At 47.0% G+C, this 26,416-nt stretch overlaps 10 protein-coding genes across 10 annotated transcripts; 5 read left to right on the top strand and 5 right to left on the bottom strand.

Moving 5' to 3' along the window:
- Nucleotides 1-786: 786 nt before the first annotated feature.
- Nucleotides 787-2,742, bottom strand: UREG_03411 (uncharacterized protein; the record flags this gene model as incomplete). Its single annotated transcript, XM_002543848.1, has 3 exons — nt 787-1,199; nt 1,254-2,601; nt 2,671-2,742. The coding sequence occupies 3 exons, from the start codon at nt 2,740-2,742 to the stop codon at nt 787-789; spliced, it is 1,833 nt and encodes a 610-aa protein (XP_002543894.1).
- Nucleotides 2,743-3,380: 638 nt separating this feature from the next.
- UREG_03410 (uncharacterized protein) lies at nt 3,381-4,386 on the top strand (the record flags this gene model as incomplete). The annotated part of the gene is made up of 2 exons (XM_002543847.1): nt 3,381-3,691; nt 3,768-4,386. The coding sequence occupies 2 exons, from the start codon at nt 3,381-3,383 to the stop codon at nt 4,384-4,386; spliced, it is 930 nt and encodes a 309-aa protein (XP_002543893.1).
- A 1,340-nt stretch (nt 4,387-5,726) lies between these two features.
- Nucleotides 5,727-5,986, top strand: UREG_03409 (60S ribosomal protein L35; the record flags this gene model as incomplete). Its single annotated transcript, XM_002543846.1, has 2 exons — nt 5,727-5,729; nt 5,780-5,986. The coding sequence occupies 2 exons, from the start codon at nt 5,727-5,729 to the stop codon at nt 5,984-5,986; spliced, it is 210 nt and encodes a 69-aa protein (XP_002543892.1).
- Nucleotides 5,987-7,768: 1,782 nt separating this feature from the next.
- Nucleotides 7,769-9,239, bottom strand: UREG_03408 (uncharacterized protein; the record flags this gene model as incomplete). The annotated part of the gene is made up of 4 exons (XM_002543845.1): nt 7,769-8,076; nt 8,297-8,416; nt 8,470-8,689; nt 8,745-9,239. 4 exons carry the CDS (start codon nt 9,237-9,239, stop codon nt 7,769-7,771), a joined length of 1,143 nt encoding a protein of 380 aa, XP_002543891.1.
- Nucleotides 9,240-10,825: 1,586 nt separating this feature from the next.
- Nucleotides 10,826-12,494, top strand: UREG_03407 (hst4p protein; the record flags this gene model as incomplete). Its single annotated transcript, XM_002543844.1, has 3 exons — nt 10,826-11,147; nt 11,179-11,511; nt 11,596-12,494. The coding sequence occupies 3 exons, from the start codon at nt 10,826-10,828 to the stop codon at nt 12,492-12,494; spliced, it is 1,554 nt and encodes a 517-aa protein (XP_002543890.1).
- A 507-nt stretch (nt 12,495-13,001) lies between these two features.
- On the bottom strand, nt 13,002-14,072 carry UREG_03406 (uncharacterized protein; the record flags this gene model as incomplete). Its single annotated transcript, XM_002543843.1, has 3 exons — nt 13,002-13,614; nt 13,670-13,773; nt 13,959-14,072. 3 exons carry the CDS (start codon nt 14,070-14,072, stop codon nt 13,002-13,004), a joined length of 831 nt encoding a protein of 276 aa, XP_002543889.1.
- A 784-nt stretch (nt 14,073-14,856) lies between these two features.
- UREG_03405 (nuclear GTP-binding protein NUG1) lies at nt 14,857-16,586 on the bottom strand (the record flags this gene model as incomplete). The annotated part of the gene is made up of 4 exons (XM_002543842.1): nt 14,857-15,464; nt 15,530-16,241; nt 16,402-16,496; nt 16,574-16,586. The coding sequence occupies 4 exons, from the start codon at nt 16,584-16,586 to the stop codon at nt 14,857-14,859; spliced, it is 1,428 nt and encodes a 475-aa protein (XP_002543888.1).
- A 1,674-nt stretch (nt 16,587-18,260) lies between these two features.
- Nucleotides 18,261-18,575, top strand: UREG_03404 (uncharacterized protein; the record flags this gene model as incomplete). The annotated part of the gene is made up of 1 exon (XM_002543841.1): nt 18,261-18,575. One exon carries the CDS (start codon nt 18,261-18,263, stop codon nt 18,573-18,575), a length of 315 nt encoding a protein of 104 aa, XP_002543887.1.
- Nucleotides 18,576-19,286: 711 nt separating this feature from the next.
- UREG_03403 (uncharacterized protein) lies at nt 19,287-21,438 on the top strand (the record flags this gene model as incomplete). The annotated part of the gene is made up of 2 exons (XM_002543840.1): nt 19,287-19,634; nt 19,693-21,438. 2 exons carry the CDS (start codon nt 19,287-19,289, stop codon nt 21,436-21,438), a joined length of 2,094 nt encoding a protein of 697 aa, XP_002543886.1.
- Nucleotides 21,439-22,951: 1,513 nt separating this feature from the next.
- UREG_03402 (uncharacterized protein) lies at nt 22,952-25,370 on the bottom strand (the record flags this gene model as incomplete). The annotated part of the gene is made up of 3 exons (XM_002543839.1): nt 22,952-24,783; nt 24,929-25,099; nt 25,268-25,370. The coding sequence occupies 3 exons, from the start codon at nt 25,368-25,370 to the stop codon at nt 22,952-22,954; spliced, it is 2,106 nt and encodes a 701-aa protein (XP_002543885.1).
- Between the last annotated feature and the right edge of the window lie 1,046 nt (nt 25,371-26,416).

Below are 26,416 nucleotides of genomic sequence, written 5' to 3'. Positions count from 1 at the left end.
CCCTCTACTTTTTGATTAACAGTGTGGTGTTATGTTTGCTATAGTGGCCTCTCGAACGTTCCCCATCCGAGCTTGCAGCCCAGGGAGATAGATTTTCAGGCATTGTGGCAACACATTTGAAAATGAGGTCCTTAGCGCCGGCTTTTCGCATCCAACCTGACACCGGGCTATTGAAAGCGAGTGATGATAACGAAACTTGTGTAAGTCGATGGTTTGAGGCTATTGGGATAACCCGTAAGTTCTAATTTTGTGTGCGACTTCTGTCAAGTCTAACACCTTCACTAGACTCACTTTTACTGTCACGCCAAACGGCCGGATTAGATTTGAGTGATTGGCGGTCTCTCGATCTAAAGTACTGTTCAACGTTGGTTTTAAGTGCCAACAACACTGTTTAAGCCAAGATCAAATCACCACCTTTCCAGTTGTTTCAGACAAAGATGCCGTACTTATCATACATTTAAGCGTTTCAAGGTAAATGGTGTCGCAATTGCCATACTGTAACTGATGGTAATATCGAATTATTTTCGCTCATGGGGAATACCTCTTCACTTGTGTTCACGTTGATAGAGAACCTTATTACTTATGGCCAAGGTTCATAACTTATAATTAACATGGAGATTTTGAGGTTCGTCGAGTATTGCCCAACGTCGTTTCGCGGAGGATACCAACAGGCTCCATTACACGACGATTCCACTCGATCCAGAATTTGACATAGAGAGTTGAATTGCTAGGGCGGCCAGAATGAATAAAAGAAAAAGGAAAGCGCTGAGATTCGAGATTAACGAATTAAATATCAAGTTCGCCCTCCAAAACACGGAGTGCAGTATCTAGTCGATTCCTTAGTAGACTAGCGGTTGCCTCATCACAATGTGCTTTACTAGCAGCCGAAGCACTACCTAATTGAAGGCCAACACGACCAAGAGAATGAAAAACGAGCCGCATTAGTTTGGCATCTTCGTGGAAAAGCATGTTCTGGATTTCGCAATTGGGTCTATCGGCAGTATGTTCCAAAAGAGATTTAAGTAGAAAAAAGGTGCCATCAGCGGCAGGTGCCGTTGAACGAGGGTTGTTGGTTTTGGAAATATCGGCAGAGGCTGAATTAATTTCAGTACGGGTGTCGGTTTCAGAGTGTTTCTCAAGATCCGGGAATGGAGAACGGTTGCATGTGATAGATGAAAGTCGTGTGCGAGGAGGCATGTCTAAACGGCTGTTTAGAAATCACCAAATTATCAATTGCGATGCGACAATCTTACCTTCTTCTATCATTTTAAAGTCAGTGTTTTCCCACTTCCAATACGGTGGAGGGCTGATGTCATCACTCCTGTGTTGTTCAGAGTCATCGGGATCACTCCCTTCAGTTGATGTTCCAAGTGTAGTAACCATTGTTGATACGGGGCTAGAACTGTTACTGCTGGAATAGTATTTTGCCGTTTCATAGTCTGGGTAGTCACTGTCATGAGGATGAGGTTTTGTGGTTTCCCTAGATTCAGTTGAGCTATAGCTTTGGCGGCAGGATTTAGACCCGTCATAGTTGCCAAGGGCACTGTGAAGGATAAATCGCTCATAATCAAAGGCATCCACACGATCTTCATGGGGAAGCGTTTCAACTACCGGCAGAATAGGTACAAGTTCTCTGACTTTCTCTGTTTTCTTTGTATAAACCCAACTTCTAGGTGAGATTGTTCCGGCGAAATCGTCTGGATCAACTTGCTGGAATTCGTCCGGTGATAGAGCGTCATCATAGGCGCTTTCTGGCTGGCAATTTTTGTTTTTTTCCGATACATGCAGAAGCGCTGGATCTTCTTGCTCATGATCTGTTCCTGCATTGCACCTGGCAACCTCACCGCCGGTTGGCTGTTCTGAAAATTCTTGGGGTGATCCGGGAGTGGCGAAATAGCATCCAGATTCCGCGAAGTTCTGCAGACTATGCCTCCTTGTCTGGTCTTCAAGAGTTTTATCTTTCAAGGTGGATAATTTTGTTCTCAGACCGTGCATCTGATCCTGCAGGCCGCGTATTTCGAATTGAGATTGGCTGCGAGAAGGCGGATTCGAGGCATAAGGATTATTGAAGTCTTCTAGAAAAGCCAACCTCTCGCCTCGGTCCGCCAATCGAGCCTTGCTCGTAAGCGTTATTGGTTGCGAACGAGCAGAAAATGGCTCGCGACAGTCCTTCGTCGTAAGAGCTGACAAATGAGGGTGATGTAGGGATGTTGAGAAGCGGTGGGAACGTTCATGGTCACGATTTAGATCACCCCAATCCGATGGGCCTGTCCTGACCGTCTCCGTGGTACAACCGCTGGCGGAGGCGAGGGCACTGAAAGGTCTGTAGTGCTTGACCTCCGTTTCCGGGGGTCGCCCTGGAGATCCAGAGTAGTTGGACGAGTTGTTTGATTCCTGCACGTCCCGCAAATTGCTGTTGTTAAAATCATCAGAGAATTGTCGGTGCAGCAGAGTGCCGGCGAGACTTGAATGCGCGCGGCGCCCAACTTCTAATGTTGCCTTGGGATAACAGTTTGCTTTTGTCGCATTGGCAGTTGTTGATGTTGCAGACAGGCAGAGGCCAATAGACTTTCGGGCTTTGGAGAGATTTCCTTCCATGTGCTACAAGTGATAGGAATTTATTAGTACCAGCCCCCAATTGACTAAGATGTTAACAAATGGTTGACAAACAGTTAGTCTTTCTTTGGCATTTTCAAGAATCCTCTCTGCTTCTGCACTGAACATGGCAGAAGAAAAGGCCATGCCATCACCATCTTCTTCAACTATTGGGTCTATAGGTACCACACTAAACTCCAATTCATGTGGTGTTTTGATGTCAGCATTTGTACACATCAGCTGGGTGTCGCAACAGTTGCGAAGGGTAGAATGGGGAATTTTGCAAAACAAAAAAGGGTTTGTTCATAGGTGTGACAGAGATCTGGTAACTAGTTAATGAAGCTGTCGACTGTTGGTCTTGAGGAGTTGGATTCACTGCATCACAATCATTGCTTCCATCATTTTTGTAGGTCACAAAAAGGCCAGGGCATTGGGTTGGAAATTAACTGTTTCTGAGTTGATATCATTTTGGCCTGTCTGTACAAGCACTCCATAACGCATCACATGACAATTCTGGACCCCGTCCTTATTAATGTTACTCTGAGTCTGGACAGAGAAGGAATTCTTAGTTTGTTTCTGTAAATCACATCTCATTTGCCCAGACTTCAGGCGCCAAGCTATTAACTAGTTAGTTTGTTAGTTAAGTTAACTAGTTAACTGACTTGAACTGTGAAGCATTCTGAAAGTACTCCGTACGGACTCACGGAGCATGAGGAAAAAGATTTGAGCTTTCTTTGGAGAAAGCAATCTTGGAGCCTCAGCCCAAATACTTTTTCGCAGCAGTCATGAGGAAATATTTCAATATTCTCCAATTTTTCGACCGGCCGATTTCACACAGCCTTTGCTTATCTTGCCAAAGCCTCAACCAGCGCCAGACCGCTCGTTATATCTCTTCCACTTTTCAAAGGCAAAAGACGAGCGGAAGCGCATCAACGTCACAATTAGATGAGTTCACTCCTCAACCACTTAGCCGGCCGCTTGGGCTACCCTACCCCCCCGAGATTGGCCAAAACACGGGAAATGATACTCGAACACTTGGCCAGCGAACAAATGACTTTATCAACCGCGAAAAGCACATGGAGCGCCGTGTCCAACTGTGCGTTAACTCCCTGCGCTTCAATTATCCAATTTGAACTATGGGTGGCCTGACTTGTTATTTTTAATTCGTATAGCTCCAAAGAATTTTCGAAGCCATATTTCCGCGATTGGGTTAGAATGCGACACCACAAAGGGAAAACCTTCCTATCGAATTCCCGGAATTTCAGACGCGATAAAGCCCTTTACTTTCCAAATCTTTTCGGGCGAACCCTGGATCGATTAAGTCCAATGCAAAATACAACCCCGGTGCTTCAAGGGAAGATTTCCGTGGTCAGTATATTTTCAAGTCTCTGGGCGGAACGTCAGACCGCTTCATTCATTGGCGAGAAGCAAAACCCAAGGCTACATCACATACTGCAGGAGTCAAATGGTGTCGCACAAGAAGTAGCGGTGAACGTTGAGGATAATTGGCTTAAAGCGCTTCTTGTGCAAAGCTTCATGGCAAATTTACGGCGGAAACTTCCAGAAGCAAAACATAGGAGATATTTCCTTGTAACAAAAGGGTTCACGGACCATTTAAGGGAGCAGATTGGTGTTATGAATAGCAAGGTGGGATATGTGTATCTCTTGGACCAAGCATGCCGGATTAGATGGGCTGGAAGTAGTATTGCCGCCCCGACTGAGATTGAGTCTCTGAATGCTGGGCTGAAAAGGTTGGTTGAGGAACACCAACAAAACAGCATTACAACTTGAAGTTGCATTGATACAGTCGACTGCCAGAGTCTAATATTCTATTTCTTAAGTGACTTTCAAACCCAAATTCCCATGCTTAGGCCACCTCTTTAGCACCTCCGACAGTAATATCAAAACATATCCTGCTGTCTGGGCGTTCTGAGGCAACTACTTCATGCTTAAAATGCAATTCCGCTAGTTCTACCATCACTATCAAAACTACTTGCCGGAACGGATATCAATTTATTTCAACGAAAATATAACAAAAGTAGGAAACATACTCCGATAAAAATGCCAAGAATAAGCCCATCTCTTCTTCTTTTGGCTCCAATTTTATTCAAGAGCGAACTCACACCTGGTATCTGGCTAGCTGCACTCATAATTCTGCGGTTTATATTGGCCAATGTTTCTCTCTGCAAGATAAAGTCATTGTTGACGGCATACGCCTGACTGAGGACACTATCCATCATATTGTGGCTGTTGTCAAGCCTAGATCTTTCTTCCAACATGTAATCAGCTTCTACCTCGGCCGGATCAGACGATCGATAAGCGTCAATATCTGAGCGGATATTGGAAAGTAAGTTTACCCGGGCGCGAGTCTCAGATATGGATAGCGTGAGACGTCTAAGTTCTTGTTGATGATCGCGAAGGATCGCTCGATGTCGGGAAAGATTGTTTTGTTTCAACGCGGAAGCGGTCAAACCAGTTTCCGAATCTAAAAGTCGTGCAAGTTGAGAAATTAGGGCGTCTCGCTATGAATGCTAATTAGCGACATGTGTTTGATGCTTCACTCAAGGATCAGCCGCACACGTTCAAGTAGATCTCTGAGCTGCCTTTCGATACGTTGTTCCTCTTCTGAGCTCTGAGCAGGAAGTTGAGGCACGGAGGTATATTGGGCATAGACATGGAATAAAGACTCAGTCTAGGCTGTCAGTAACCACGGAAAAGCAGTTGCTTTAAAGAGAATGTACCTGGGTTTCAAGAGATCGAGTTTGCTGGCGGAGCTGCGCCCATCCGCTGCCCATTGCAGCCATTGTTGCCGATGTTACCCTGTAGCGAAACAGGAGCGTGCGTTGAGCGTGGACGATTGTAGCAGCATCGTACGTGGGTTCAACCCACACATTTTACGACGTCAAGGCGTGTATGGCTTTTCGGTTCGTGAGAATTCATGGGTCGTCATGCATGATGCAGGAGGATCAAGCGGGTCCGGCTCCGAGAAGGGGACCTAGGCTAGTCACGTGAAACCTCTCGCCTAGTTACCTATCCACCAAAGGCCGAAAACCCTAGTCCCACACAAGAGATTGCAACGCCAGATCACTTCACGTCGACAACCACACGACAATCAACAATCTCTGTCCGCTATGGTACGTGAGGAATCGCTCTGATTGCTACGTATTGCTGATCTATTCTACAGTCGACCGCGAAAGTGAAGACCGGCCAGCTCTGGGGCAAGAGCAAAGATGAACTCGTGAAGCAGCTTGATGAATTAAAGACCGAATTAGGTCAGCTCCGAGTTCAAAAGATTGCTGGCGGTGCTGCCTCAAAACTTACCAGAATGTGCGTCAAAAGGGCCTATACCGAGCAGATTTTGAATTGTGCTCTTAAAAGATTAGTGAGCTGATGGAACCAAATCCTTGGGAATTATAGTCACGATCTTCGCAAGGCGATCGCGCGAGTCCTCACTGTCATTAATGCCAACCAACGCGCCCAACTCCGCCTCTTTTATAAGAAGAAGAATTATCTCCCTCTTGACCTCCGACCAAAGCAAACCCGCGCTATTCGCAGACGTCTCACGAAGCATGAAGCTTCGCTTATCACAGAGAGGCAACGGAAGAAACAAATGCATTTCCCTCAGCGCAAATATGCTGTCAAGGTAAAGCTATGCGGCTCAATCTTCTAGAATGATAACTGATTAGATCGATATTCAGGCTTAAATTCGAGACAGTTAAGCAGCATTTGTTTCACGGCTTCTTTATTATCATGATCTCTGTTGCGGCATGTATTTAGGGCAATGCACTTGGCAACAGCAATGAAAACCCTTCCGAATGACTATTATCTGCCATTATACACTCGCTGTTCCTTGAGCCATCCGATTCAATGGGAAAACACTAGTTGACATGGGTTGTTTGCCGCTCTGGAGCACCATCTCTCACTGATCAAAGGCTGCCTTTTCCACCCTTTCATTCCTGGCCTCGCCATCAACATTTTGCCAATAGTATGGCAAGCATAGGGATGCAATTGGGATGGCTCAGTCGTCCGTTTAGTTAGAGCCTATTGGGGAGTTCCTACGAAGCAGTTGACAAACCACAACCACTTCTCAGCTTTGTATTTTACCTTCCGGATGTCCTGAGTATTAAATTTTAAAACTTCGACGTATAGCGATAAGCATACTATATCTAATCCAATTGCCAACCCTTTTTGCTAATGCAATGATAGACCAACCATGGGTTAGAGAATGTAGTGCTTTTGTAGTATGCCTACAACCGAAATTCAAAAAATTCAACCAGGGTGTTTCCACCCGGATACCAGTCCGCCATGTAGGCTATCCGGATTTTCCACCATCCACATTCCTCCGCAAATACACGTCCGTAATACAACGGTCTTCACAAGCAGGCGAAAGGAAGCCAAAGTTTTCGGGGACGCAGCATCTCCTGAAGTAGCGCAACACCTAACACACCGTCTTTTTGGCTGGGTCAACCTTTCCTCTGATTCTGGTATGGTGATTATGCTCCGTTTAAGAATGTCGACTTCATTACGTCGTCGAAACGATCTTGTCAGCTTGTCATCGTCGATCCCTAACCAGCTATAATCCCCATGTACACAAGCGTAAGAGGTCAACGTCCGGTCGAATCAGAGTCATGGTGCTGGTCAAGATAGTCTACACAGCAGTATGTAATGCGGGTGGAACGCTGGCATTGATGAGTAAATCCCGTTCTAGAACTGCTCGATCAGTGTTCGCAAGCCCCGCGTTTTGGTAGGTATATTTGATAACGCTATCGACGCTCAAGAGGAATTTCTCGTACACGTCTACCTTTAATGGCGACTCCTCGATGAGACATACAGTCTTGGAATATATCGTAAACGATTCGCTGCTAAGATTTTGAGCATTACGAAAACTACTCGGTATCCCGCGAAGTCCACGGCAAATATACTTCAGGAACGAACGGGGAATGCTGGAGAGGATGAGAAGAACCGAAAAGGATTCGAAATTTTTGCCTTGCGGAGAATATCAGCGGGATGGCTTGAAACAGTCATAAGTTGTAACTTACTGGTCTGATTACTCGGATCCCTGGCTACGTTTGAAGCTATTTCAAACAAATCATCAATAAGATATTTTGCCAAATCAAGTGCCCATTTCACGTTGCCATAGATCATTCGCAATATGTCTCCCAACAGATCAGTTTTATTTCTCAAATAATTCATGATGCTCAGGGACCATACCAGGTTCGTGACATTCTGAATCACTGCCACTCTTGTTAAAATGAAGGAAATATGCGAAGAGGATAGAGATTTGCCTCAGTTGCAATATAAACCATGATAGAGCTGCAGTAAGGCTCCGTGGCTGGAACTGTCCGTTGAACCCAAGGGCAGCTTGCATGCTAAGACATTTTTGGATATATGGATTATTCATGAGTTTATCCTGTTCGATGGTAAAATCTGTATTCATGGACAGAGCCTGGTATATCTCGGTGACAAACCCGTTCCGGGCACCTAGGGATTATTAATAATGGATCCCACGAAATAGGCCAGATATATGCATTACCAGTGGTGAGTTGTCTTGTCGCAACCATCAGTATGTCATCACTACTGGTGTCATTGCTACAGGCCCTCGCAAACGCCAAAGTAAGAGCGGCCACTGGAGCACTGAGTTGTTCTGTAACACAAATGTTAGATGTGTTTTTCTTTTTTAGCATATAAGAAATGCTCATACCATCCCTGTACAATCCGTCTTCAGTTGCAAGTGAAAGTTCCATTGCGTGAAGCTGTAAGGCGCTATTCTCATCCAATGTCACAGCCAGGCATCCACAGGGCGAAAAAGAAATACAAGTTGCTAATAAGAGTTAGCAGAAGAATAGGAATGAAAATCAGTATAGATCCTTGTACCTGATCCAATAGTAGGGAAGCTGAACCCTGCTTGAGGCAGATTCGAAATGACTGTAAGATTATCCGTCGACTCGGATGGAAGCACCGTTTTTGCATCAAAAAATTTGATGTTTCCGTTGTCGAAGGTCAGAGCTATAACATTTCCTGCCTCAAAATGATCAATTGAAAGTACGCGTTGATCCAAATACATGTCATTTTGCCTAACAAGTTCTGTTCTATGCTAGAAAGTACATCAGTAAAGAAATTGTGCTTCCATTCAGCAATTATGAACTCACCTTCAAATGATGTGTGGGTCGTCTTGGTGGTACTTCGTCGAAGGAGTCGTGTAAACTCTGACTGGCAGAACGTAGGTCCCAGCGAACGAGGATACTTGAAGCACTATTGGGTTGCTGCTGCGTTTCCAAAGTAGGAATAGGAGCAGAAAACACTGCTAATATATATGGTTCATTAGAGCCTCCACTTGAGCTATCCGATGATACATTGATTATCTCAAGATGGGTGAGATTAGATATAGGTTTGATCATAGAGGTAAAGTTGACATTATGGTCGATGGGTTTTGTGAAAACGGTTTTGGGGGTCTCGGTCTTCACATGTATTATCTGGATAACAGGTGCATGTGGTGGACTGAACCCGGGCTGCTTTTGCTGTCCCGGGTCAACAGGTGCGGTTTCCCATTTGACTTGAACGCGATATACGCAAAGTTTGCCTTGCATAGAGTACGTCACTATTAAAATGGCTCCACCTGTTTCGTAAGGTAAGTCGATAAGCATAATTCAGTACATAGATGAGGCGGCAGCCAAACCTTGAGTCGGAGCCAGCGCAGCATGCGTTAGGACATCATCAGAGCATGTAACATTCTGCAGCTCCACATGTGCTTCGGACCATTTGGGGTCCTGATTTTGGTATAAAAACCTCATAAAACCGCATCGAGTCACACAAACTAGGCCGGATTTGTTTAAAGGATGGAAAGGACCTAGAGGTCGACGAGCATAGCGTGAATATGCCCAAATGCCATTTGTCTTGGTCGCTTTTTGAAATGCGTGCACCTAATGCTATATATGAGTGCCTACTTCTGGTATCCTATATGTATATATCATGGAGCATATGAATCACTCACTGCGCGGTTCAAACTGAGCCACATTAAACCGACCGGTTGATTCCCATCATCGTCATTGTCGATGATCGCTGGTCGTGATATAGTGTAGGCATTCAGCGCAAAGGACATTGATAACGTCAATATGCGACCATAGGAATCCACAACAGCAAGTTCTGACCCTGTTTCATGCCAGCAAAGGTGGACAAAAACATGACCGCCCTGGGCTTCAAGGATCTGATTATATGGCTTCTCCTTGTTCAATGACCATAGTCCATCATCTGCCTTGCAAATAATATTTCGTAAAAACACTTTGAGCCCATCATGGGATATGTATGCAATGGCTCCAATTTTAGACCATGCGACTCTCCTATTAGCAAGTCAAAATCCAGCATTCAGACATCTTGGCGGAATGGTTGTGCAAAAAAACATACTGGCAACATCCGGAAAGCCGCAATTCATCAAATATTTGGGGCGATCCTTTCAAGGCTGGCACAGTATCACCAAGGCCCAGTTCTAATGAAGCTGGGTCATTGAAAAGATCATCAACATCGATGCTGCCATCCATAGCTTGGAGTATGAGTGTTTCAGCCTATGCAAGAACCAAGAGTGCAGCCATAGCAGCTACTCTGATCGCAAAGAACAAACTGAAAGAGATGCAAGAGTCGAGTAGCTATAGAATCAAATTTTTGTTAAGAGTTTCGAGTTTGTATATGATATTAAAAGATAATAATACAACATGAATATGGCATGTTCATCACACAAGAACCAAGCCAGAAAGATTGAAATCCGCCCACCTGTAGTCTGCACGGAGTAGTTAGCTAGCTGACTAGTAAGTTACCTAACCAATTATTGGTGAGTTCACTAGCTAGTTATTAGTCCAAAGTAAACGACAGGTACGGAGCACACTGGAGTTACTCCATAGTTACAACAGGGCTGTTGTTAATAAGAGTTTTGGTAGTCCGAACCTCATATCTCACTAGCTAACAACAACGACCTCCTCTGTACGGAGTAGTGACAAGTGCAACACAACTGATAACAAGCCAGAGTCAAAACCATTAATTTTGGGTTTTCCTCTTTGGAAAAAATCAACATCTCTGCTAGCCAATAAGCCCCCATTACAGCTCTCGCTCTTGATGATCTCACCTCTTATATTTCTATTTGTTGATGCCGCCAATCTCAAAGAACTCCCTTTGCCTGATGATTATTAAACTGGAGTTGTGCGTGGAGTGCAATTGACTCGAGCGAAGTGTCGGTACGAAAATGTCTTACCTCTCTGATTCCTCATCCGACCTCAGCTCTCCGCCCGCATCTCCAAGTCCCCCGCCGGACTTTTACCCATCTCCTCCCTCGTCTCAAACTCTCCAGGGCACCTCTCCCGCAATATCCGAAACATACTCAGCAGAAAGGAATGAAACGGAAAAGCGAGCGCCGCAACCGAAGCCTCGAATCTCCAGACATGTCAACTTGGGCATGTCACCCGGTCGAGATCAATCAAATGATCTAAATATGCTTATTTCAGCCATCCAGAACAAACGCAAGATCGTAGTAGTGGCTGGAGCTGGCATTTCGGTTTCTGCCGGTAGTATGTCTCTCGCCTCTATGTCGTGATTTAGTTCTAAAACGCGTCGAAGACACTGACACGGTGTTTCCAGTTCCTGACTTTAGGTCTTCACACGGATTATTCAAAACGTTACGAAAAGGCCATAAGTTAAAGGCATCCGGAAAAGAACTCTTCGACGCATCTGTCTATTTAGATAGCACAATGACTTCTTCATTTCACGAAATGGTTCGCTCATTGTCCGGTATGGCGGCGGCCGCGCAGCCCTCGGCTTTTCACCACTTGCTTGCTCGACTTGCAAAAGAACGCCGCTTGATGCGGCTATATACACAAAATATTGACGGCATCGACGCGTCTTTACCACCATTGACTACTGAAGTGCCTTTGGGTACGAAGGGTCCGTGGCCACTGACCATCCAGCTTCATGGGGGCCTGAAAAAAATGATTTGCCAGAAATGTAGACATACATCAGACTTCGAAGCAGAGCTATTCCAGGGACCAGATCCGCCTCTTTGCCCAAAGTGCTGTCAAGAAGATTCTCACCGCATAAGCGCAGGACAGCGGAGCCGCGGCATCGGAAAATTAAGACCTAGGATTGTGCTTTACAATGAACATAATCCTGACGAGGAAGCCATTGGTTCCGTTGTCAGGAGAGACTTACGAGCTAGACCCGATGCTTTGGTGGTGGTGGGAACTAGTTTGAAAATACCTGGTGTCCGTCGTATTGTTAAAGAGATGTGCCGTGTGGTTCAGGGTAGGAAGGACGGCATTGTCATATGGATAAATCATGATGCAGCGCCTGTTGGCAGGGACTTTGAGCAATGCTGGGATCTTGTGGTTAAGGGCGATTGTGACGAAGTTGCTGGACTTGTGGGCTTGAAACAGTGGGATGATAGCGGTGATGACGCTCCCATCAAATGCCCAGCGCCCGATACCGAAAGCCTTAGGAAAAAGTATGGAAGCAATATAGCCGTGGTTGTCCCGGCCTCCACAGCTACAAACCAAGGGGAAATGATACACTCCGCCCCGATTGCAAAGCTGACGAATTCTGGAAACAAACGCTCTTCGCTCAATGAGATACCTGATCGTAAGAAAAAAGGACCATCCAAGCCAAGAAGGACCTCACAAAATAAGAAAGCGCCGCGACAGAATCAGATCGGATCAAATTTCCGTGTGAGCAAACCTAGCAAGCAAGGAGCCCCAAAAGGTGTTAAACCTCTTCCTTGCGATGGATCAATTTCAATGGCCATGTGTCCGCTATCCCCAGGAGAAGTGCGCAATAACGGCCCTTTGTCTCCCGGCTTGGTGGTGCCATCTACGTCCTGCTCACCATCGTGGAAAGATGCTGAAATCATTGCCACTCCAAGTTAGGCCACTGTGGATATGCAAGGCACCTAGCAAGCAGGCCAATGCGAGGCCGCAGCACTCTTCCATGATGTGATCATCCTTAAGCTACTATTATTCCGAGATATGATTGTCTTTGGGGAATTCCGACTGATCTATTTAACTTTTAGATCTCAAAGTTATCTTCTATTCGGCTTCTAGTGTTGGCAACTTTTGTTTGTATTGTATCAGGCTTATTGGTTCGAAGTGGTGTTTGTAATGGTTGCGGATGGGATTATTTGTCTTTGTTTTATGGATATATTCTTTGTGATGCTTAATTATTGCAAGATACGGAGTAACCACCTAGAGAATTGCCCCATTAAGTTGCAATGAATACAGTCTTGATGACGGGCATTAGGAAGCAAAAAGCACTTCCAATCCACTATTATAGTACCAAAATAGGAGCAAGGCGCCTTTGGTTGTAGGGATATAACTAGCACAGGGCACTCAAACTACACGTTTGGTGTTGCCACTAAAAGTTCCTAGATATCAATCTCAATCACTCCCACTGGCCAGATCAGAATCTAGATCTGGATACTTTGCCGCCCCAGTTGAATCGGTCTCTTCAGAAAGCTCTTCGGCCCCAGTCGCGAATCCGCCGTTCCCAGTCCCCTCATCCTGACTCCCTTCAACATCCGTGCTCTCATTACCATCATCATCCTCCCCATCATCCTCATCATACTCATCATCTTCAGCATCCTCAGCATCCTCGTCATCCTCGTCATCCATGCTCTCATGCCCTTCGGTCTCCGTCCGCTGTCCCACCTCCTCGGTATGCGAATCTTTCCCACGGCTTCCCTCAGTGTCATCTTCTATAGTCGCTGGAACTTCACCCATTTCCTTCTCCAGAATGTGCTTCTCGTCATCCCTCTTGATCCGCTTGGGGATGGGCCCTTCTTCGCCTTCGTTTGCACGGGGTTTATCTTGGTCTGGCGGTTTTCCACGACTTTTTTTCTCGGTTTGACTCCGTCGTTTACGAATCGCGGCTTCTGTATATACCGCCAATTCTCGCTCCAGTCGGGGACAAAATGAATCAAACTCAATTTCCTTCAGCGCAGAAAGAACATCTTGTGGCGTTATCGTTTTCTTCTCCGTTTCCTCGTTGGCGCTGAAAGGGCGTTATATCAGCGAGAAGACTCGGCTCGAAAATAGCTGCTACTCACTGGGATGAGAGGTACGACACGAAGACTGTAGCCGCCTTTGTAATTGCCAACAGGGCATCTCTCTGAATAGATGTATTGGGAGGTAGAACCCCTTTAGCCAATCTCTGTGTCAGGGTCCGTGGGAGGAGAAAATCCTGTCAGATGCGCCATTTGAAAGGTTGATGTTAGCAATATGGACATAAATGTGCCTCAGGCTAACTTTGAACAATTTCGGTCTCCGACAGCGTGGTTTGAATGGCACAGGCTCTAAGACGACAGGCAGATTGAAAACCACCGATTAGAGACATACTTCGACATTCACACCTGATTCCACAGGCTCCTTTCCGCTTTTCAATTGACTCTCATCAACCTCTGGACTGGCGGTGTCGCGCTCTATATTATCAGTTGACTTCCGGGCCGCCATACTTTTTCAACGACAAATCAAAATAGTTTTCAGCCAATGCACAAAGATCTCTATATCACGGGGAATTGACCCTGCTATCTTGTTCAGGAGGTGTATTTCGCCCCAAGGCAGATGTTGCACGCGTCCCCAATGTGGACCAAGGTTAAGCTCTGAGAATTTTTGATGTCAGTGAACACACAACAGCCACCAAAAGTTGAAGAGTTGCTCTTTTGAGTTGAGGGCATTCACATGAACAGGTGAACTTTCAAGGGAATGATTGGTTGGTTAACTAGTTCACAAGGAGTAGTTATCTGTAACTAATAAATGGTGAAGGAAATCTCAACTTCCAGGGCTAATCTTCTCGAGTCTTTTCTTGTGATTTTATTAACTAGTTAGTTAATTATGGAACAGTTTCATGATCTTTTACAGGATTCCATCGTGCAGTACACACAATCCTGCTCCTTTTGACTTCCAGCCAGTTGTTCAAACATTCAGTATTGTCTAGTGATAGGCCTGCTGGTACCTGGAATGCAACTGCAGTATCTGTAGTTTCCCTGGGGTCGCTATCCAACACCTTCAGTAGGAACTGCTCCGGGTAACTATCAGTTTCTAAATGTGGCTGGCTAGCTAATGCCCTCTACATGAGTATAGCCTTTAGATCATATTTCTCGCAACGGGCGATGAGATCAATTTCATCGCACCATATAAATTATCCTAGCCCCCATTTTGAACTACGCCTTTGACACCTAATCCATCTCGGAGGGAAAAAAAAAAATCCGGACTGTCAAAGAGCTGTGCGTGCATATCATTCCATCTCATCATGAGGAATTTCCTTGTCCCCCCATAGGCCATCCAGTTTGAACTCCTTTGACCACTCGGCCACGACTTGCTTTGTGTCCGGTCCAACACCAGTAGAGCCCACTTGGACGTTCTCCGTTCCGCCAACCTGAAGAATAGGCGCTTCCACCCAACCTTGAATGCGGCCATCTCTCCAATCGGAGATGACAGTCATGGCGGCACTGCCGATATTGGGAACACCGCCTTTACCCAGTCTTCCTCTTTTCTTAGCAACCTGAATCAGGAAATCGTTGGTCTTCTCGCCATTGAGCGGGAAGAGGGGTGGAATGCCGTAGAACTCAAGCATTTTGGAAAGGCGACCTTCAGATGTAGACAATCGCTTAAGAAGAAGCGTAACGGCAGGAACGGGGTCAGAAATTTGTTTGGGGGGTATCGCATTGAGAAGGATCAGGCGCGCTTCCTCGTTGATTCTTTTGGAAGATTTGGATGTATCGGAGTTCGGGAATACAATTCCAGGAGAATCGATTAATTTTAATTTACTGTCAATTTTGACTTCGCGGAGATTGGTGGTAACGCCAGCTTTCAGCTCCAACGGGACATGCAGATGAAATGCCCCTGTTGAGCCTCGAGGTCAAAGCGTTGATGACGGATGATTTTCCGACGTCCGGATAGCCAATGACTCCAACTGATATAGAGCGCTTCAACTGCTTGTTGTGTGCATAAGATTTGAGCGCCTTGAAAAAGAGTTTCAGACGTCGCTTTCGCCGTCAACTGTTTGTGATCAAAGCCCTGAGCATTGGCCGCATTTGTTGCCGCCTTCAATGGAAGCGTTGGGAAGTATCTTCGAAGATGCAATAGCCAGCCCTTTAGAACGGGCGAAGGAACTAGGTCGATTTTGTTCAAAACCAGAATTAGCCGCTTCGACCCGCCGTCCATTGCCATTATCTCCCGCTCAACCTCCTTGGATCTGGTGCCTTCAGGGTCCCGCGCATCTAGAACGTACAAGACAACGTCCGCGGCTTCGATAACCTGTTTAAACATTTTATCAAACGCTCGCCTCGAGGTCTCCTTCGAACGTGGCCCCGAAGAGGGTCCTAACGCGACGCTGTTATCGCCATTGGCAATCTGATCATCTTCATCCATACCATCCATATCCTCGTCGTCCAACCCTTCGTTGCCGTTTTGCTGGGCGTATTCTACCGCTCTGGCCTTTGCAGATGCTAACAAAGCAGCCATAGGGTTAGACTCGTCGGCGTCATCTGCCATATCCTCGTCCAATAAATCGTCATCTTGACTTATTTGTTCATCCTCAACTAGTTCAGCATCCGGGAGAATCTCAGTCCCAGCGGCTCGATTTCTTTGCCGCGCTCTCACGTAATCGCTGGGTTTCTTCTTCCTTTAGCCTTTTCATTCTTCGATTTCATGGAGAATCTGTCCTTGTAAGGAAATAGGTTTGGAATGCCAGGATCTTTCTTCAGCTTTGACCGCCATTCGGGATTCTGGGAAACGATTAACACCAATATCCACCCAAGATTTGTTAGAATATGCCTACCTTCTTCGCTAGCTTCCGTTGCTTTCTCTGTTTAGCTGCGCTCGCCTTCTCGATCTTGTGACGCAAGCGGACTGGAGTCCTCTTAGAAGTTTTGCCTGGGAGATAGATAAGGCGGTTAGTGCCAAAAGCTCTACAAAGGATGACAATAAGCCGGCTGGGCTATTGTACTTACCAAGCTTCACCATTTTTACAAGATATCGAGTCGGCCAGTTACAACATAACTTCGGCCGTTTGTCTCGACACACTTTTTTATCACCGCCAAGACGCCTTTAGTTCAACTCATGCAAAAACAGACGCGCCTCCAGTGAAGCTATGCTACATATGGCTAGGCTGGCCTGAAGCCCGAGGTCTGAGTTTACTAAGTGCTGGTTAGTTAGCTTATATAAGCATCTTCGTTGCGGGCGTCTTCCTCAGTTCACGTCTCAAGAAAAGAAATTTCATCCCAGGTTTGTGGGTATAAGGCTGAATGGGACGTATCAACTAAAAGTTAAACATACGCATATCCGGAGAATCTCCAGGTTTACAATCTCAGCTGAATCTCTGATAACTAAGGCACATTTTATATTGAACCTCCGGGCAAGATGGGATCAGTAGGAGAATTCTCTGGACCTTCACAAGTCCATGCCTTTGACGGCCTGCTCTTTGACTTTGATGGCACAATAGTAGACTCCACAGCAGGTTGGTTTCAAAAGCTCTCTAGGCTCAGGGTTTTCGCTGATGGTATCCCTTCCACATAGCAATTGTGAAACATTGGCAAAAGTCAGTATAACTTGTCGCTTGAACATGTAAAGATGGTTCTCTAAATCTGGTAATAGAATAGGCCTTGAAATTGGCATAGATCCAGCAGTGATCCTTGCAACATCGCACGGACGTAGAAGCATTGACGTCCTCAAAATTCTCGCTCCCGAAAAGGCCAACTGGGAATGTGTGTTCTATGCTTCAGTAACCCCTTATTCTTCTGGTCTCGACTAATTCGCCTGATTTGCACTGCTTAGACGTTAGTTTTGTTGAGGGCCGGATCCCAATAGAATACGGAAGCGATGCTGTTGAAATCCCGGGCGCGAGAAACATTTTGCAAGAACTCGAGGGCGCCGGAGCGCCTTGGGCAGTGGTTACGTCCGGCACACGGGCGCTGGTAGATGGCTGGTTGAATGTACTGAAGCTGGCGAACCCAAAGCACATCGTGGTTGCGGAAGACGTTGAGGTTGGCAAGCCAGACCCTCAGTGCTACCAGCTTGGGCGTTCGCAGCTTGGGTTTGACAAAGGTGCATCAATGCTTGTCATTGAAGATGCCCCGTCGGGTATCAAGGCAGGCAAGGCGGCGGGCTTCAAAGTGCTAGCGCTTGCCACAACGCACGATCTCGCCCAATTACAAGAGGCGGGAGCTGACTGGATCATCCGGGATCTTCGGAGTTTCAAGTTAATAAAGAGCAACGGCCAGGTGCAAGTGGAGATACAGAACTGTTTGCAATAGCTTCAAGGGGATTGTCGGTCTGTTTTAATCCGGATAAACCATTTGGTTTTTTGCGAGCTGAACAACGCCATTTGCTAGTGAAACGACGATTTGGAAACCCTTTCTTGCTCCGCTGGATGACTAGATAGTAAATAATAGAGAATTCCGCACCGCAGGTCTCGGAAAAATCAAAATCAAAATTTCAAAGCAAAAGCTCGGAATACCCAAAAATTCGGTTGGGATATGTGGTTAGTAGCTGTACGTACCAAAAGTACGCGTGGGCGGCAGTTCTGCCTTTCTCAAGCTTCCACGCACGAAATCTTATAATGCATATCATGCATCAACAGCGTTGTACAACCCATCGCAAATACCTTTGTCCCTTGACCCTATTAGATAGCGACGGAAGATGGCCACCGGCTCGTTACCGCCCTTCGACCTGTCACTCAAGGGTAAATACACGAGAAAGGTCGCGAACAACTCTGCCCTCCATTGTGCAAATCTTTTCGCAGAAAATCTGTCAGGGGGAAACACAACTGGCGAGTCGAAATTGGTTGTCAGACGAGTGTTCTCCGTACGAGGATTTGCTTCTGTCGCGGAACAGGGATTGAAGCTGGGGTGGCTTGCTGAAGTGACAGGTGGTCTGTTTGGCGGTGGGAAGACAAGTGAGATGATGACCTGGATCGCAAGCAGAAAGGGACCAGCTGCAGTGCTGCGTCAGTGACTTTGACTCGTCACGGCCGACCTTCCCGCTTCGGGTCGTATTGCTGGAGCCAGTTGCCGCCTGCCGGCTCAGGAACCAGCCAATCAGCACCGGGACCCCTGGGACCCCTGTCGTGCCCGGAGGCCCTGGGCGGTCACGCACCTGAAAGTTGACGCTCTGCTGCTGGTCGCCTCCCCGACAAGCCCCGAAAGGGGGCCCCCCCAGGCATGCACAACACCCACCCCGGACCCCCCGAGCAAAGGCCAAGCTTAACGGAAAGTTACCAGCAATTCAACCCGAGTGTCAACTCTTGGCTGTTCCTCCTTGTCATCGCTCTCCTCGCACCAAACCTCCACTCCCTTCGACACTTCACGACCTCACCGGCTATACACGCACCACCACCCTCTTTCTTTCCTCGTTGTTCCTGTCAGTCATTATTGGTTTCCACGCTCTTTTCGCTTTTGACACTCTTTAATCTGACTTCCGTTTCCATTCATTTGACATTTGCCTTCACCGCAGCCACTCGTTTCGGCCTCGTCCATGCTAACTGTGTTGTCAGAAATAATTTTTCCCTCCAGATTTCAGACCTATTTTTACTCTTTCATATACTCCATAGGACTATTATACTTTGTCAATTGATGTCGCAGTGATGTGTTAGAATATTGACAGGCTTCCCCAGTTGTAATCACAGCAGAAGTTGCAATTTGGGTTGTTCCTGAAAAGATATTCGGAATGGATTATATGAACAACCCCTTCGCTTATGGCGAACACAATGTTGGCCTTCTTGACCATCCGCCGATCGGCTACAGCGTCCCGTTTTCGTTCTCCCAGTGTAACCAGCCAACTGATCCTTACTTTGCCTCCTACCATCCCGCCGAAATTTCCGCGTTTCCCGGTTTCTACGCCCACTCGGGACCCTTTGAAGACTACGACGAGTACGTCGAAAATCTATCACGACCTCGCTTAACCAAAGAACAAGTCGAGACTCTGGAGGCGCAATTTCAGGCTCAGCCGAAACCTACTAGCAATATCAAACGTCAGCTAGCTGTACAAACAAATCTGACTCTACCGCGAGTTGCAGTACGTACCACGGTGAAGATCGGGAAATAGCAGAGAACTGACCTGTCTTGTTTTACAGAATTGGTTCCAGAACCGGAGAGCGAAGGAAAAACAACAAAAGCGTCAAGAGGAATTTAAAAGGATGCAAGCAATGAAAGATTCCGAAATGCCAAAGGTTGGAGAGTCTTCAACATCAGATGGAAAAGAAACCCTTTCTCGGACCGAAGGAAACCAGACTGTGGACAACCTTACCCCCTTGCCTACCAAATCCCAGTTGTCGACCCAAAACGATTGCAATTCTGATTCGGAGTCACGCAGCGGTTCATCGACACGGTCTCATCCTACGTACCAGGAAGACACGAGTGTTTCAGGTCAGAGCTGCGACTCACATGGCCAAAGCGAAAAAACAAATACAACAAAAAAGGCTAACGGCGATTATGGCTGTTTAGCACGAGAAGACAGTGTGGCGTCAGAGCAGTATACAAGTAGCTTAGCCACTGATTTACCCATTTCGACGCCTTCAACGTGGGATGTTATTCATTCCAGTAATGCTTCCAGCACAGGAAACATGGATGCTAGCCAATCGTCTAGCTCACCGCAATGCGATGACTTCAGCTCGACTACAGGATGGTCCCAAGAGTCAAGCCATGTGGGAAAGCCATTATTTCGCGTGTCATACAATACGTGCGAGCTACCTTCTGAGTTGCCAAAGGATTCGCTGTATCCTAATGGCGGGTCGTTCATGGAGTCGTACCCAGCGTCAGAAATCCCCACCTTTGGGGTTTCGGGTTTAGCAGTCAGTCGGCAGGATACTTGCCCACCGGACCATATAGATCATTCGGGTCCTGGAAACCATCTTGAAAGCGTTTCTATCACCGAGAAGTCCTCAGAGGAAGAATCGCACGGCCCCAAGATCTCTCCGTCAAATACCAGCGTCTTTCCGCATCGCCGTGATAAGAAGCTGGATCTTGCAGCACGTCGAAAACGGCCTCGTCCCGCTGCCATCGGAATTGGTGGCCCAAATCGCGCTTTGATTGGGCCGTCCTCTATGTCCCCAACCGCGAGAACACCCTCATGGGGAGTATCTCACTCATTACGACACGCCAAATCCTCCCAGAGCCTTGGCTCCAACTTAAGCCCGCGATATGCGGGAGTTCGTAAAGTTTCGGCTCCGCTCCGTTCGCCTCTTGGAATGGCAGCTTCACTGGACATTACTGGGACATCTTATCCCGGTGCGGACTTCATGGTGCCTCCGTTGGTTGCCACAAGCATGGCACCGCCCACTCCACTAACGCCAGAGGGCCTCCAGTACCTACTTCCCCCAACTCCAAACGATGTACAATACTGCCTCTCACCGACCGACGAAATGCGGTGTCACCGTCCATTCCCAGTGCAGCATTATATAGAAAATCAGTCACCCCCAAGAACCCCGCAGCCGCCCAATGTCTTATCGCAACTCCATTACCAATCCTTGGCCCCATCCCTATCTGCATCTACAGTCTCGACGGTTTATGAGAATTATTCGCTTCCAATATCGCATGATCTCATGCAGAATAATTTATGGACCGAACCAGCTTTGGTCCCAGGAAATATATCGATGCCAGAAATTCACATGCCCAAACCGACCTATATCTCTCCTGTTGCCCACCAAAGCCACTTTTATGGCCTACACATCGCTAATGGGGAAGATTTGTCAACCAGTTTTCCGTCATCTCCGTCGCAACCGACGTCTTCGTCGCTTGCACAGAAGCCCAATGCTGAATTATTGATCAAGGATATTTTCAATCAGCAGGAAAACCAGGGCCACACAACACCTGCCTTCTGAGAAACCAGAGAGCTTCACGTTCACAAATCAGTCCCCAATTGATTTTTGATTCGGGGCCTGTGAAATGAACATTATTATTGGCATGCAGCCTTTTTTAGGGTTTCTGCTTGATTCCAACTTTTCTTAAGTTTATGTTGGGGGTGCATACATATTTTTCTCCCTGCCAGAGGGCCTCTGGCTGCTATCAAACGGCTTTTTTTCCCTCAACTAAGAGCCTCCCCTTGCGGAATGTATATGACCACGTGTGAATGGGACTCGGTTGGAATTTTGTTTTCTGGTTAATCTTGCAAGCTATTACCCCATCATTATACAATATTAACTATTAATATCTAACTCTTTTTGTTTTCGCCCTATCAGGCTTTTACCTCTCCCTCTTTGATTTGTTTTGTCGTCGGCCGGAATTAATAGCTGCCCCAGTCATTCCCTATTTATTACTCTTGTTTCAATCTCAACCTCCAGGATTCCTTCTCAGGACGCTTCCTGCTACCACCTCGCTGTTTCATTCTATATATCCTGAACTCTACATTATTGGTCGAATTTCCTTTTAGTGTTACCTAATCCTGACATGCCTGTTCGATGTGCGAGACCGTCCTCAGACGGTGTTTTAAGAGCAGGAACATAATGAGTTTACAAAAGGCTATCATTTTCTCACATCTTCCCATCTAATAATCCCCCCCTCCCTCTTGTGTTTCTTCTGTGATGGATAGGATATGAAATAATTCTCATGGTAATTATAATACAAGTAGCTCCGTACAAGCTTCGAATTTGTTCCGTTTCTCTGCTCGACATTTGGTACGGTAAAGGAAGCTACAAGTGATTAAAGTGCTAGATATAATATGTAAAAGGCCAAGAAAGCACTTGTATAAAACTAGTCTCTGTCAATCAAATCTGAACTAGCCCTCAAGCAAGCAGAACAAAATCCCCAAAATCCTCTTTCATAGGAATGAGTTGTGTTACCTCTGTTATTACTATCTGCGGTGAATAAATCAGTGAAGCACAAGCCACAAGAAATGGGGTATCAATCCTTCCAGGGTAAGAAGATAATTAGGAACAAAGGTCGTATTTTGGGGGCAAGGCAGTTGAGATACGTGGATAAGAAGAAGTCAAAAGTATTGACAATAGCCTAAATCGAATTCCTATACAAGAAAAGGAGCCAAATCACAGACACACCAGAAAAGGGAAGCGCAAGCATAATACAAATGAAAAGCCAAAAATCAAAGTGTTTGAGAAGGAAAAGGGAATAATAAAAATCCACGTGTATAGCATCAATTTAGTTAGGGTCCTGAAATGCACAATAGAGGTGAAGACGGGAGACCAAATAGGTTTTAAAACAAATCAAGAAGACAAGGAATCAGGTAGAGTGGTAGGGAAATTAGGCTACTGAAGGGCAAAGGGAGAATAACCGAAGAATTAGGGATATCACCACCCAAAAATCTGTACATATGCAAACCCAACACCCATGCTGTGTGCGTATAAACATAATCTCGCGAATCAAAGTATGGAACCCCCATGTTCAAAATGTACTCGGCCATCCGGTTTGCGAGGCACCTGCTTGAGATTGACCGGGTTGTAAAGAACCTCCCGCCGTGGACGGCCAACCGGGAAGCGTTGCATTGGTGGCCATTCCCAGACCTATATTTGGCTGTGGGCTTTGGCTTGAAATGTAAGGCTGTCCTACAGTAGCCGCTGACGAATAGGATCCCCTTGGAGCAGCCATTGACGGGTATAACGTTCCTGTATTGCTCGGATAGCCAGCAGCAACAAGGTTCTGCTGGCCATGGGTCTGCGCCTGGGAATGCAACTGAGGAGACGGGCTAGGGCGGCTTAGGTGTCGCGGCGATTGATGCGGTGGCAAATGAGGAGACGGTGATTGCTGTGAATGCAGTTGAGGATTGAACTGAGGCGTCCCTATGGGCTGAGGGGGTGGCTGTCCCCACATTTGCTGTGGTTGATATGTATATAACGGAGCTTGGCTCGTGCCCACTGAAGAAAGAGTATTATTAGTGGCGCGGTGATGTAACTGGTCGGGTCTTATGCTTTGCGATATTCCACGCATAGAATGGTTTATCGAGGATTGTGTGAAAGAGGGTTGTGGTGTAAGGACATGCTGTGGCTGCTGTGGAATCGGGGTAGATGATAGTATTCCCGAAGAAGTCAACTGCGGAGACTGGAGCGTCTGGGACGTGGTTAAATTCGGTTCGATTTGGCCGGATAACGGGGGTAAGTTTTGGTCAGAAGTTGGTAGATCTCGCGATTTGAACCAGCTATCCTCCAGTCCTCTCCCCCGAAATCCTCGTTGCTGATTCAAAACCTTACTGAATTCTGTTGTGTGCGAAGCCTGGTTTATTAACTCAGGGGTGGCACTAGATTGGATGCGATTCTGGTAGGGCTGTCCCGCCATCTCTTGTCGTGGCCGCGGCATGCTGCTATACTCTCTCATCCGCGGGTCATCCGAAGGAACAGGGCTAATCATTGGAAGGGGTGCTAGGCTCGTTGTCAGGCCGGGTGGTAACCCAGGGGCCTGCACCAACCCATCCGGAGGGGGGGCGTTGCTATAAATCACATCGCCGTGACCAAGAGCTGGAAGCGCCCCAGCGTTCGCTGCTTCAGCTGCTTCTCTAGCTTTGGCCCCTCCAGGACGCTTCTCTCCTGCCAAGTCCTCTTCGGTAAAGCCTTGTTTTCGGGCTTTACTTTCCCAATAATCGTCACGTACCCGTCGACCATTCACTACAACTCTGCTGCCGAATTGGCGAAACATGGATTTTGCGGTAACAATCGCAATTTGACGGGAGCGATAAGAATACGGGAGAATGTCTTGAGTGATTAGATCATCCTTTTCCTCCTGGCTGGCGATAATTTTATATAGCGATCGGTTTTTATTGAAGAGAAGGTACGAGTCGCGGTACCCAAGAACCCGAGCACATTCTGTAGCTAACATGAAAAGCTTTTGCCCCCTGTTATGGACACGGAAGGTGCGGCACTTATAGGTACGCCCGTTTTGAAGATATCCAAGCGCATCCACTTTCTTCTCACCGTTTGTATCATATTCTTTGGGTATATATTCATCTCCTTCCGGGCTTAATTGGTCGGTGGTATGATCTCGGACAGTGGGCAAGGCTTTGATGACCGGTTTTGTAGGTGTCGTTCGGGGTGGAGGGGATGATTGTGAAGCTGGGGTGTTAGCCATGTGCGGGAGTCGTTGCGTGGAGAGTTGTGGGGTCTGAGGTTGTTGTGGTAGTGATGGCCTCGTTTGTTTCTGTGAGGCGAGAGGGCTCGACGTTGGGGTTGTTCCAGATGGACGTGGATGCTTTGGTGGTCTTCCTCGTTTGCGACGAACTTGTTCATCTGTAGAGTCAAAATTCATCATTAGTTGATCAAGGCTATTCCAAATGATGCATAAAAATAAAGCCAACGCAAAATAGTTCCTCCGGACCGCGAGTGAAAATGTGAAGGGAGCAAAGAGAAAGGGTACTACATGTAGCCGACGTACCATCCTCAACACCATCACCCTCAGCGTGTTCGTCGTTCTGGTCAACTGAACGGCCGCGTTTGATGCCTCGTGTGAGGGTGAGGCCGCTAACGTGGGAATTATCGGTTGTCGGGACGTCGTTGGTCGTCGAAGGAGCAACAGGGGCGCTCAATGGTGATGAGTGGAGAGTGGCTGGATGCGATGAAGTTAGCACCATAGGAGAAAATTTTGACGAAAGAAGAGGGAAAAAGTGAATACACGATTATTAATTCTTTTCTTAAAAAGAAAGACAAAGGGTAGGCAACGATAAGGGTTCAGGCGCAATTTCAGTAGTAGTAGTAATGAGTTATCAAAACACACCTGGGTTGTTGAGGGCGGCGGGGTTGATGGTGCCAGAGCCATCGACAAGGTCGCTACCTAGGCCATTTAGGGACCCTTGCACGGAGGTGGAAGTAGTGTACATGGCGCCGAGGGGTGATGACAGTGGATCAAAATAGTCCGCCCAAACTCAAGATGCTAGGAGTTGTTAGAAAAAAGGTACCCGTACCCAAGGTCCAGATCCCGCTGCGAGGACGGAGAGGGAGGGGGGAGCGGGGTCCAGAAAGCACGAACAAAAGGGTCTGGGAGAAAAAGAAAAAGGTTTGCGCGCTGGCGGGGAGGGTGTGGGGTTTGAAGCAGCAACGAATGAACAGAGTGGAGGGAAAAGCCCAGGGTCTGAGGCGATGGAATCAATAAAACGGCGCGCTTGCTGATCAAACAAGACGATGCGCGATGGAAACACGCCACGCTGTCCAAAGCGGAGAGGACTGAGAGACAAGATCAAGATGTGCTGGGATGAAGTTGGATCGCTGCTAGAAGTAGTAGCTTATGGTGCTAGAAACAACGGAATAAACACAACGTCTGAAGATCTCGATGGGGGTGGAGGAGGGACAGAGAGAGGGGACAGAGATCCGTAGGAGCCTTCGGAGGAAAAGCCCGAAGAGCTGAGTCGGATGTTTCGCAAGAGATGACAAAGCCCAAAACAAAAAGAGAAACATGACGCGAGACACGCAGAAAGAGCTGGTGAACTAACCCTTGATCAGCACAGAGCACGGAGTACTTTTTGATATTTCGATGGAGTTGGGCTAGGGAAGGATTCGATCCCCAGCGTCGGATTTGCGAGTTGAAACGTGGCAGCGCTATCGACTCATGGCAAAGAACGAGGGACCGAGTCGCGTCTCGTTTCGCGGAAGAAGAGCAGCGAGAACAGTGGCGAGAAATGCACAGAGGTTGAAGAGATGACGGTGATGATTGATAGACAATAATGATGATGACGATGATGCAGTAACATTCGCGAATTTTCTGCCCTTGTCGACTCGGGAGTGGAGCCCTTGCTTTTCGTTTCTTTTTTCTCCCTGGTGTTTTTTGCGTGCAGTCGAGGGCCTGTCTGTTGGTGGCGGAAAGAGCCGCGCGCACTGCCCTCTGGAAAAAGGCCGGCGGGAATCAAGACGGACGCGATGACCAGCAAAC

The sequence above is a fragment of the Uncinocarpus reesii genome, genomic scaffold, assembly GCF_000003515.1.
Source record: "Uncinocarpus reesii 1704 scaffold_2 genomic scaffold, whole genome shotgun sequence".
In the NCBI taxonomy this organism is placed as follows: domain Eukaryota; kingdom Fungi; phylum Ascomycota; class Eurotiomycetes; order Onygenales; family Onygenaceae; genus Uncinocarpus; species Uncinocarpus reesii.
This window is presented reverse-complemented; position numbering and strand designations above follow the sequence as displayed.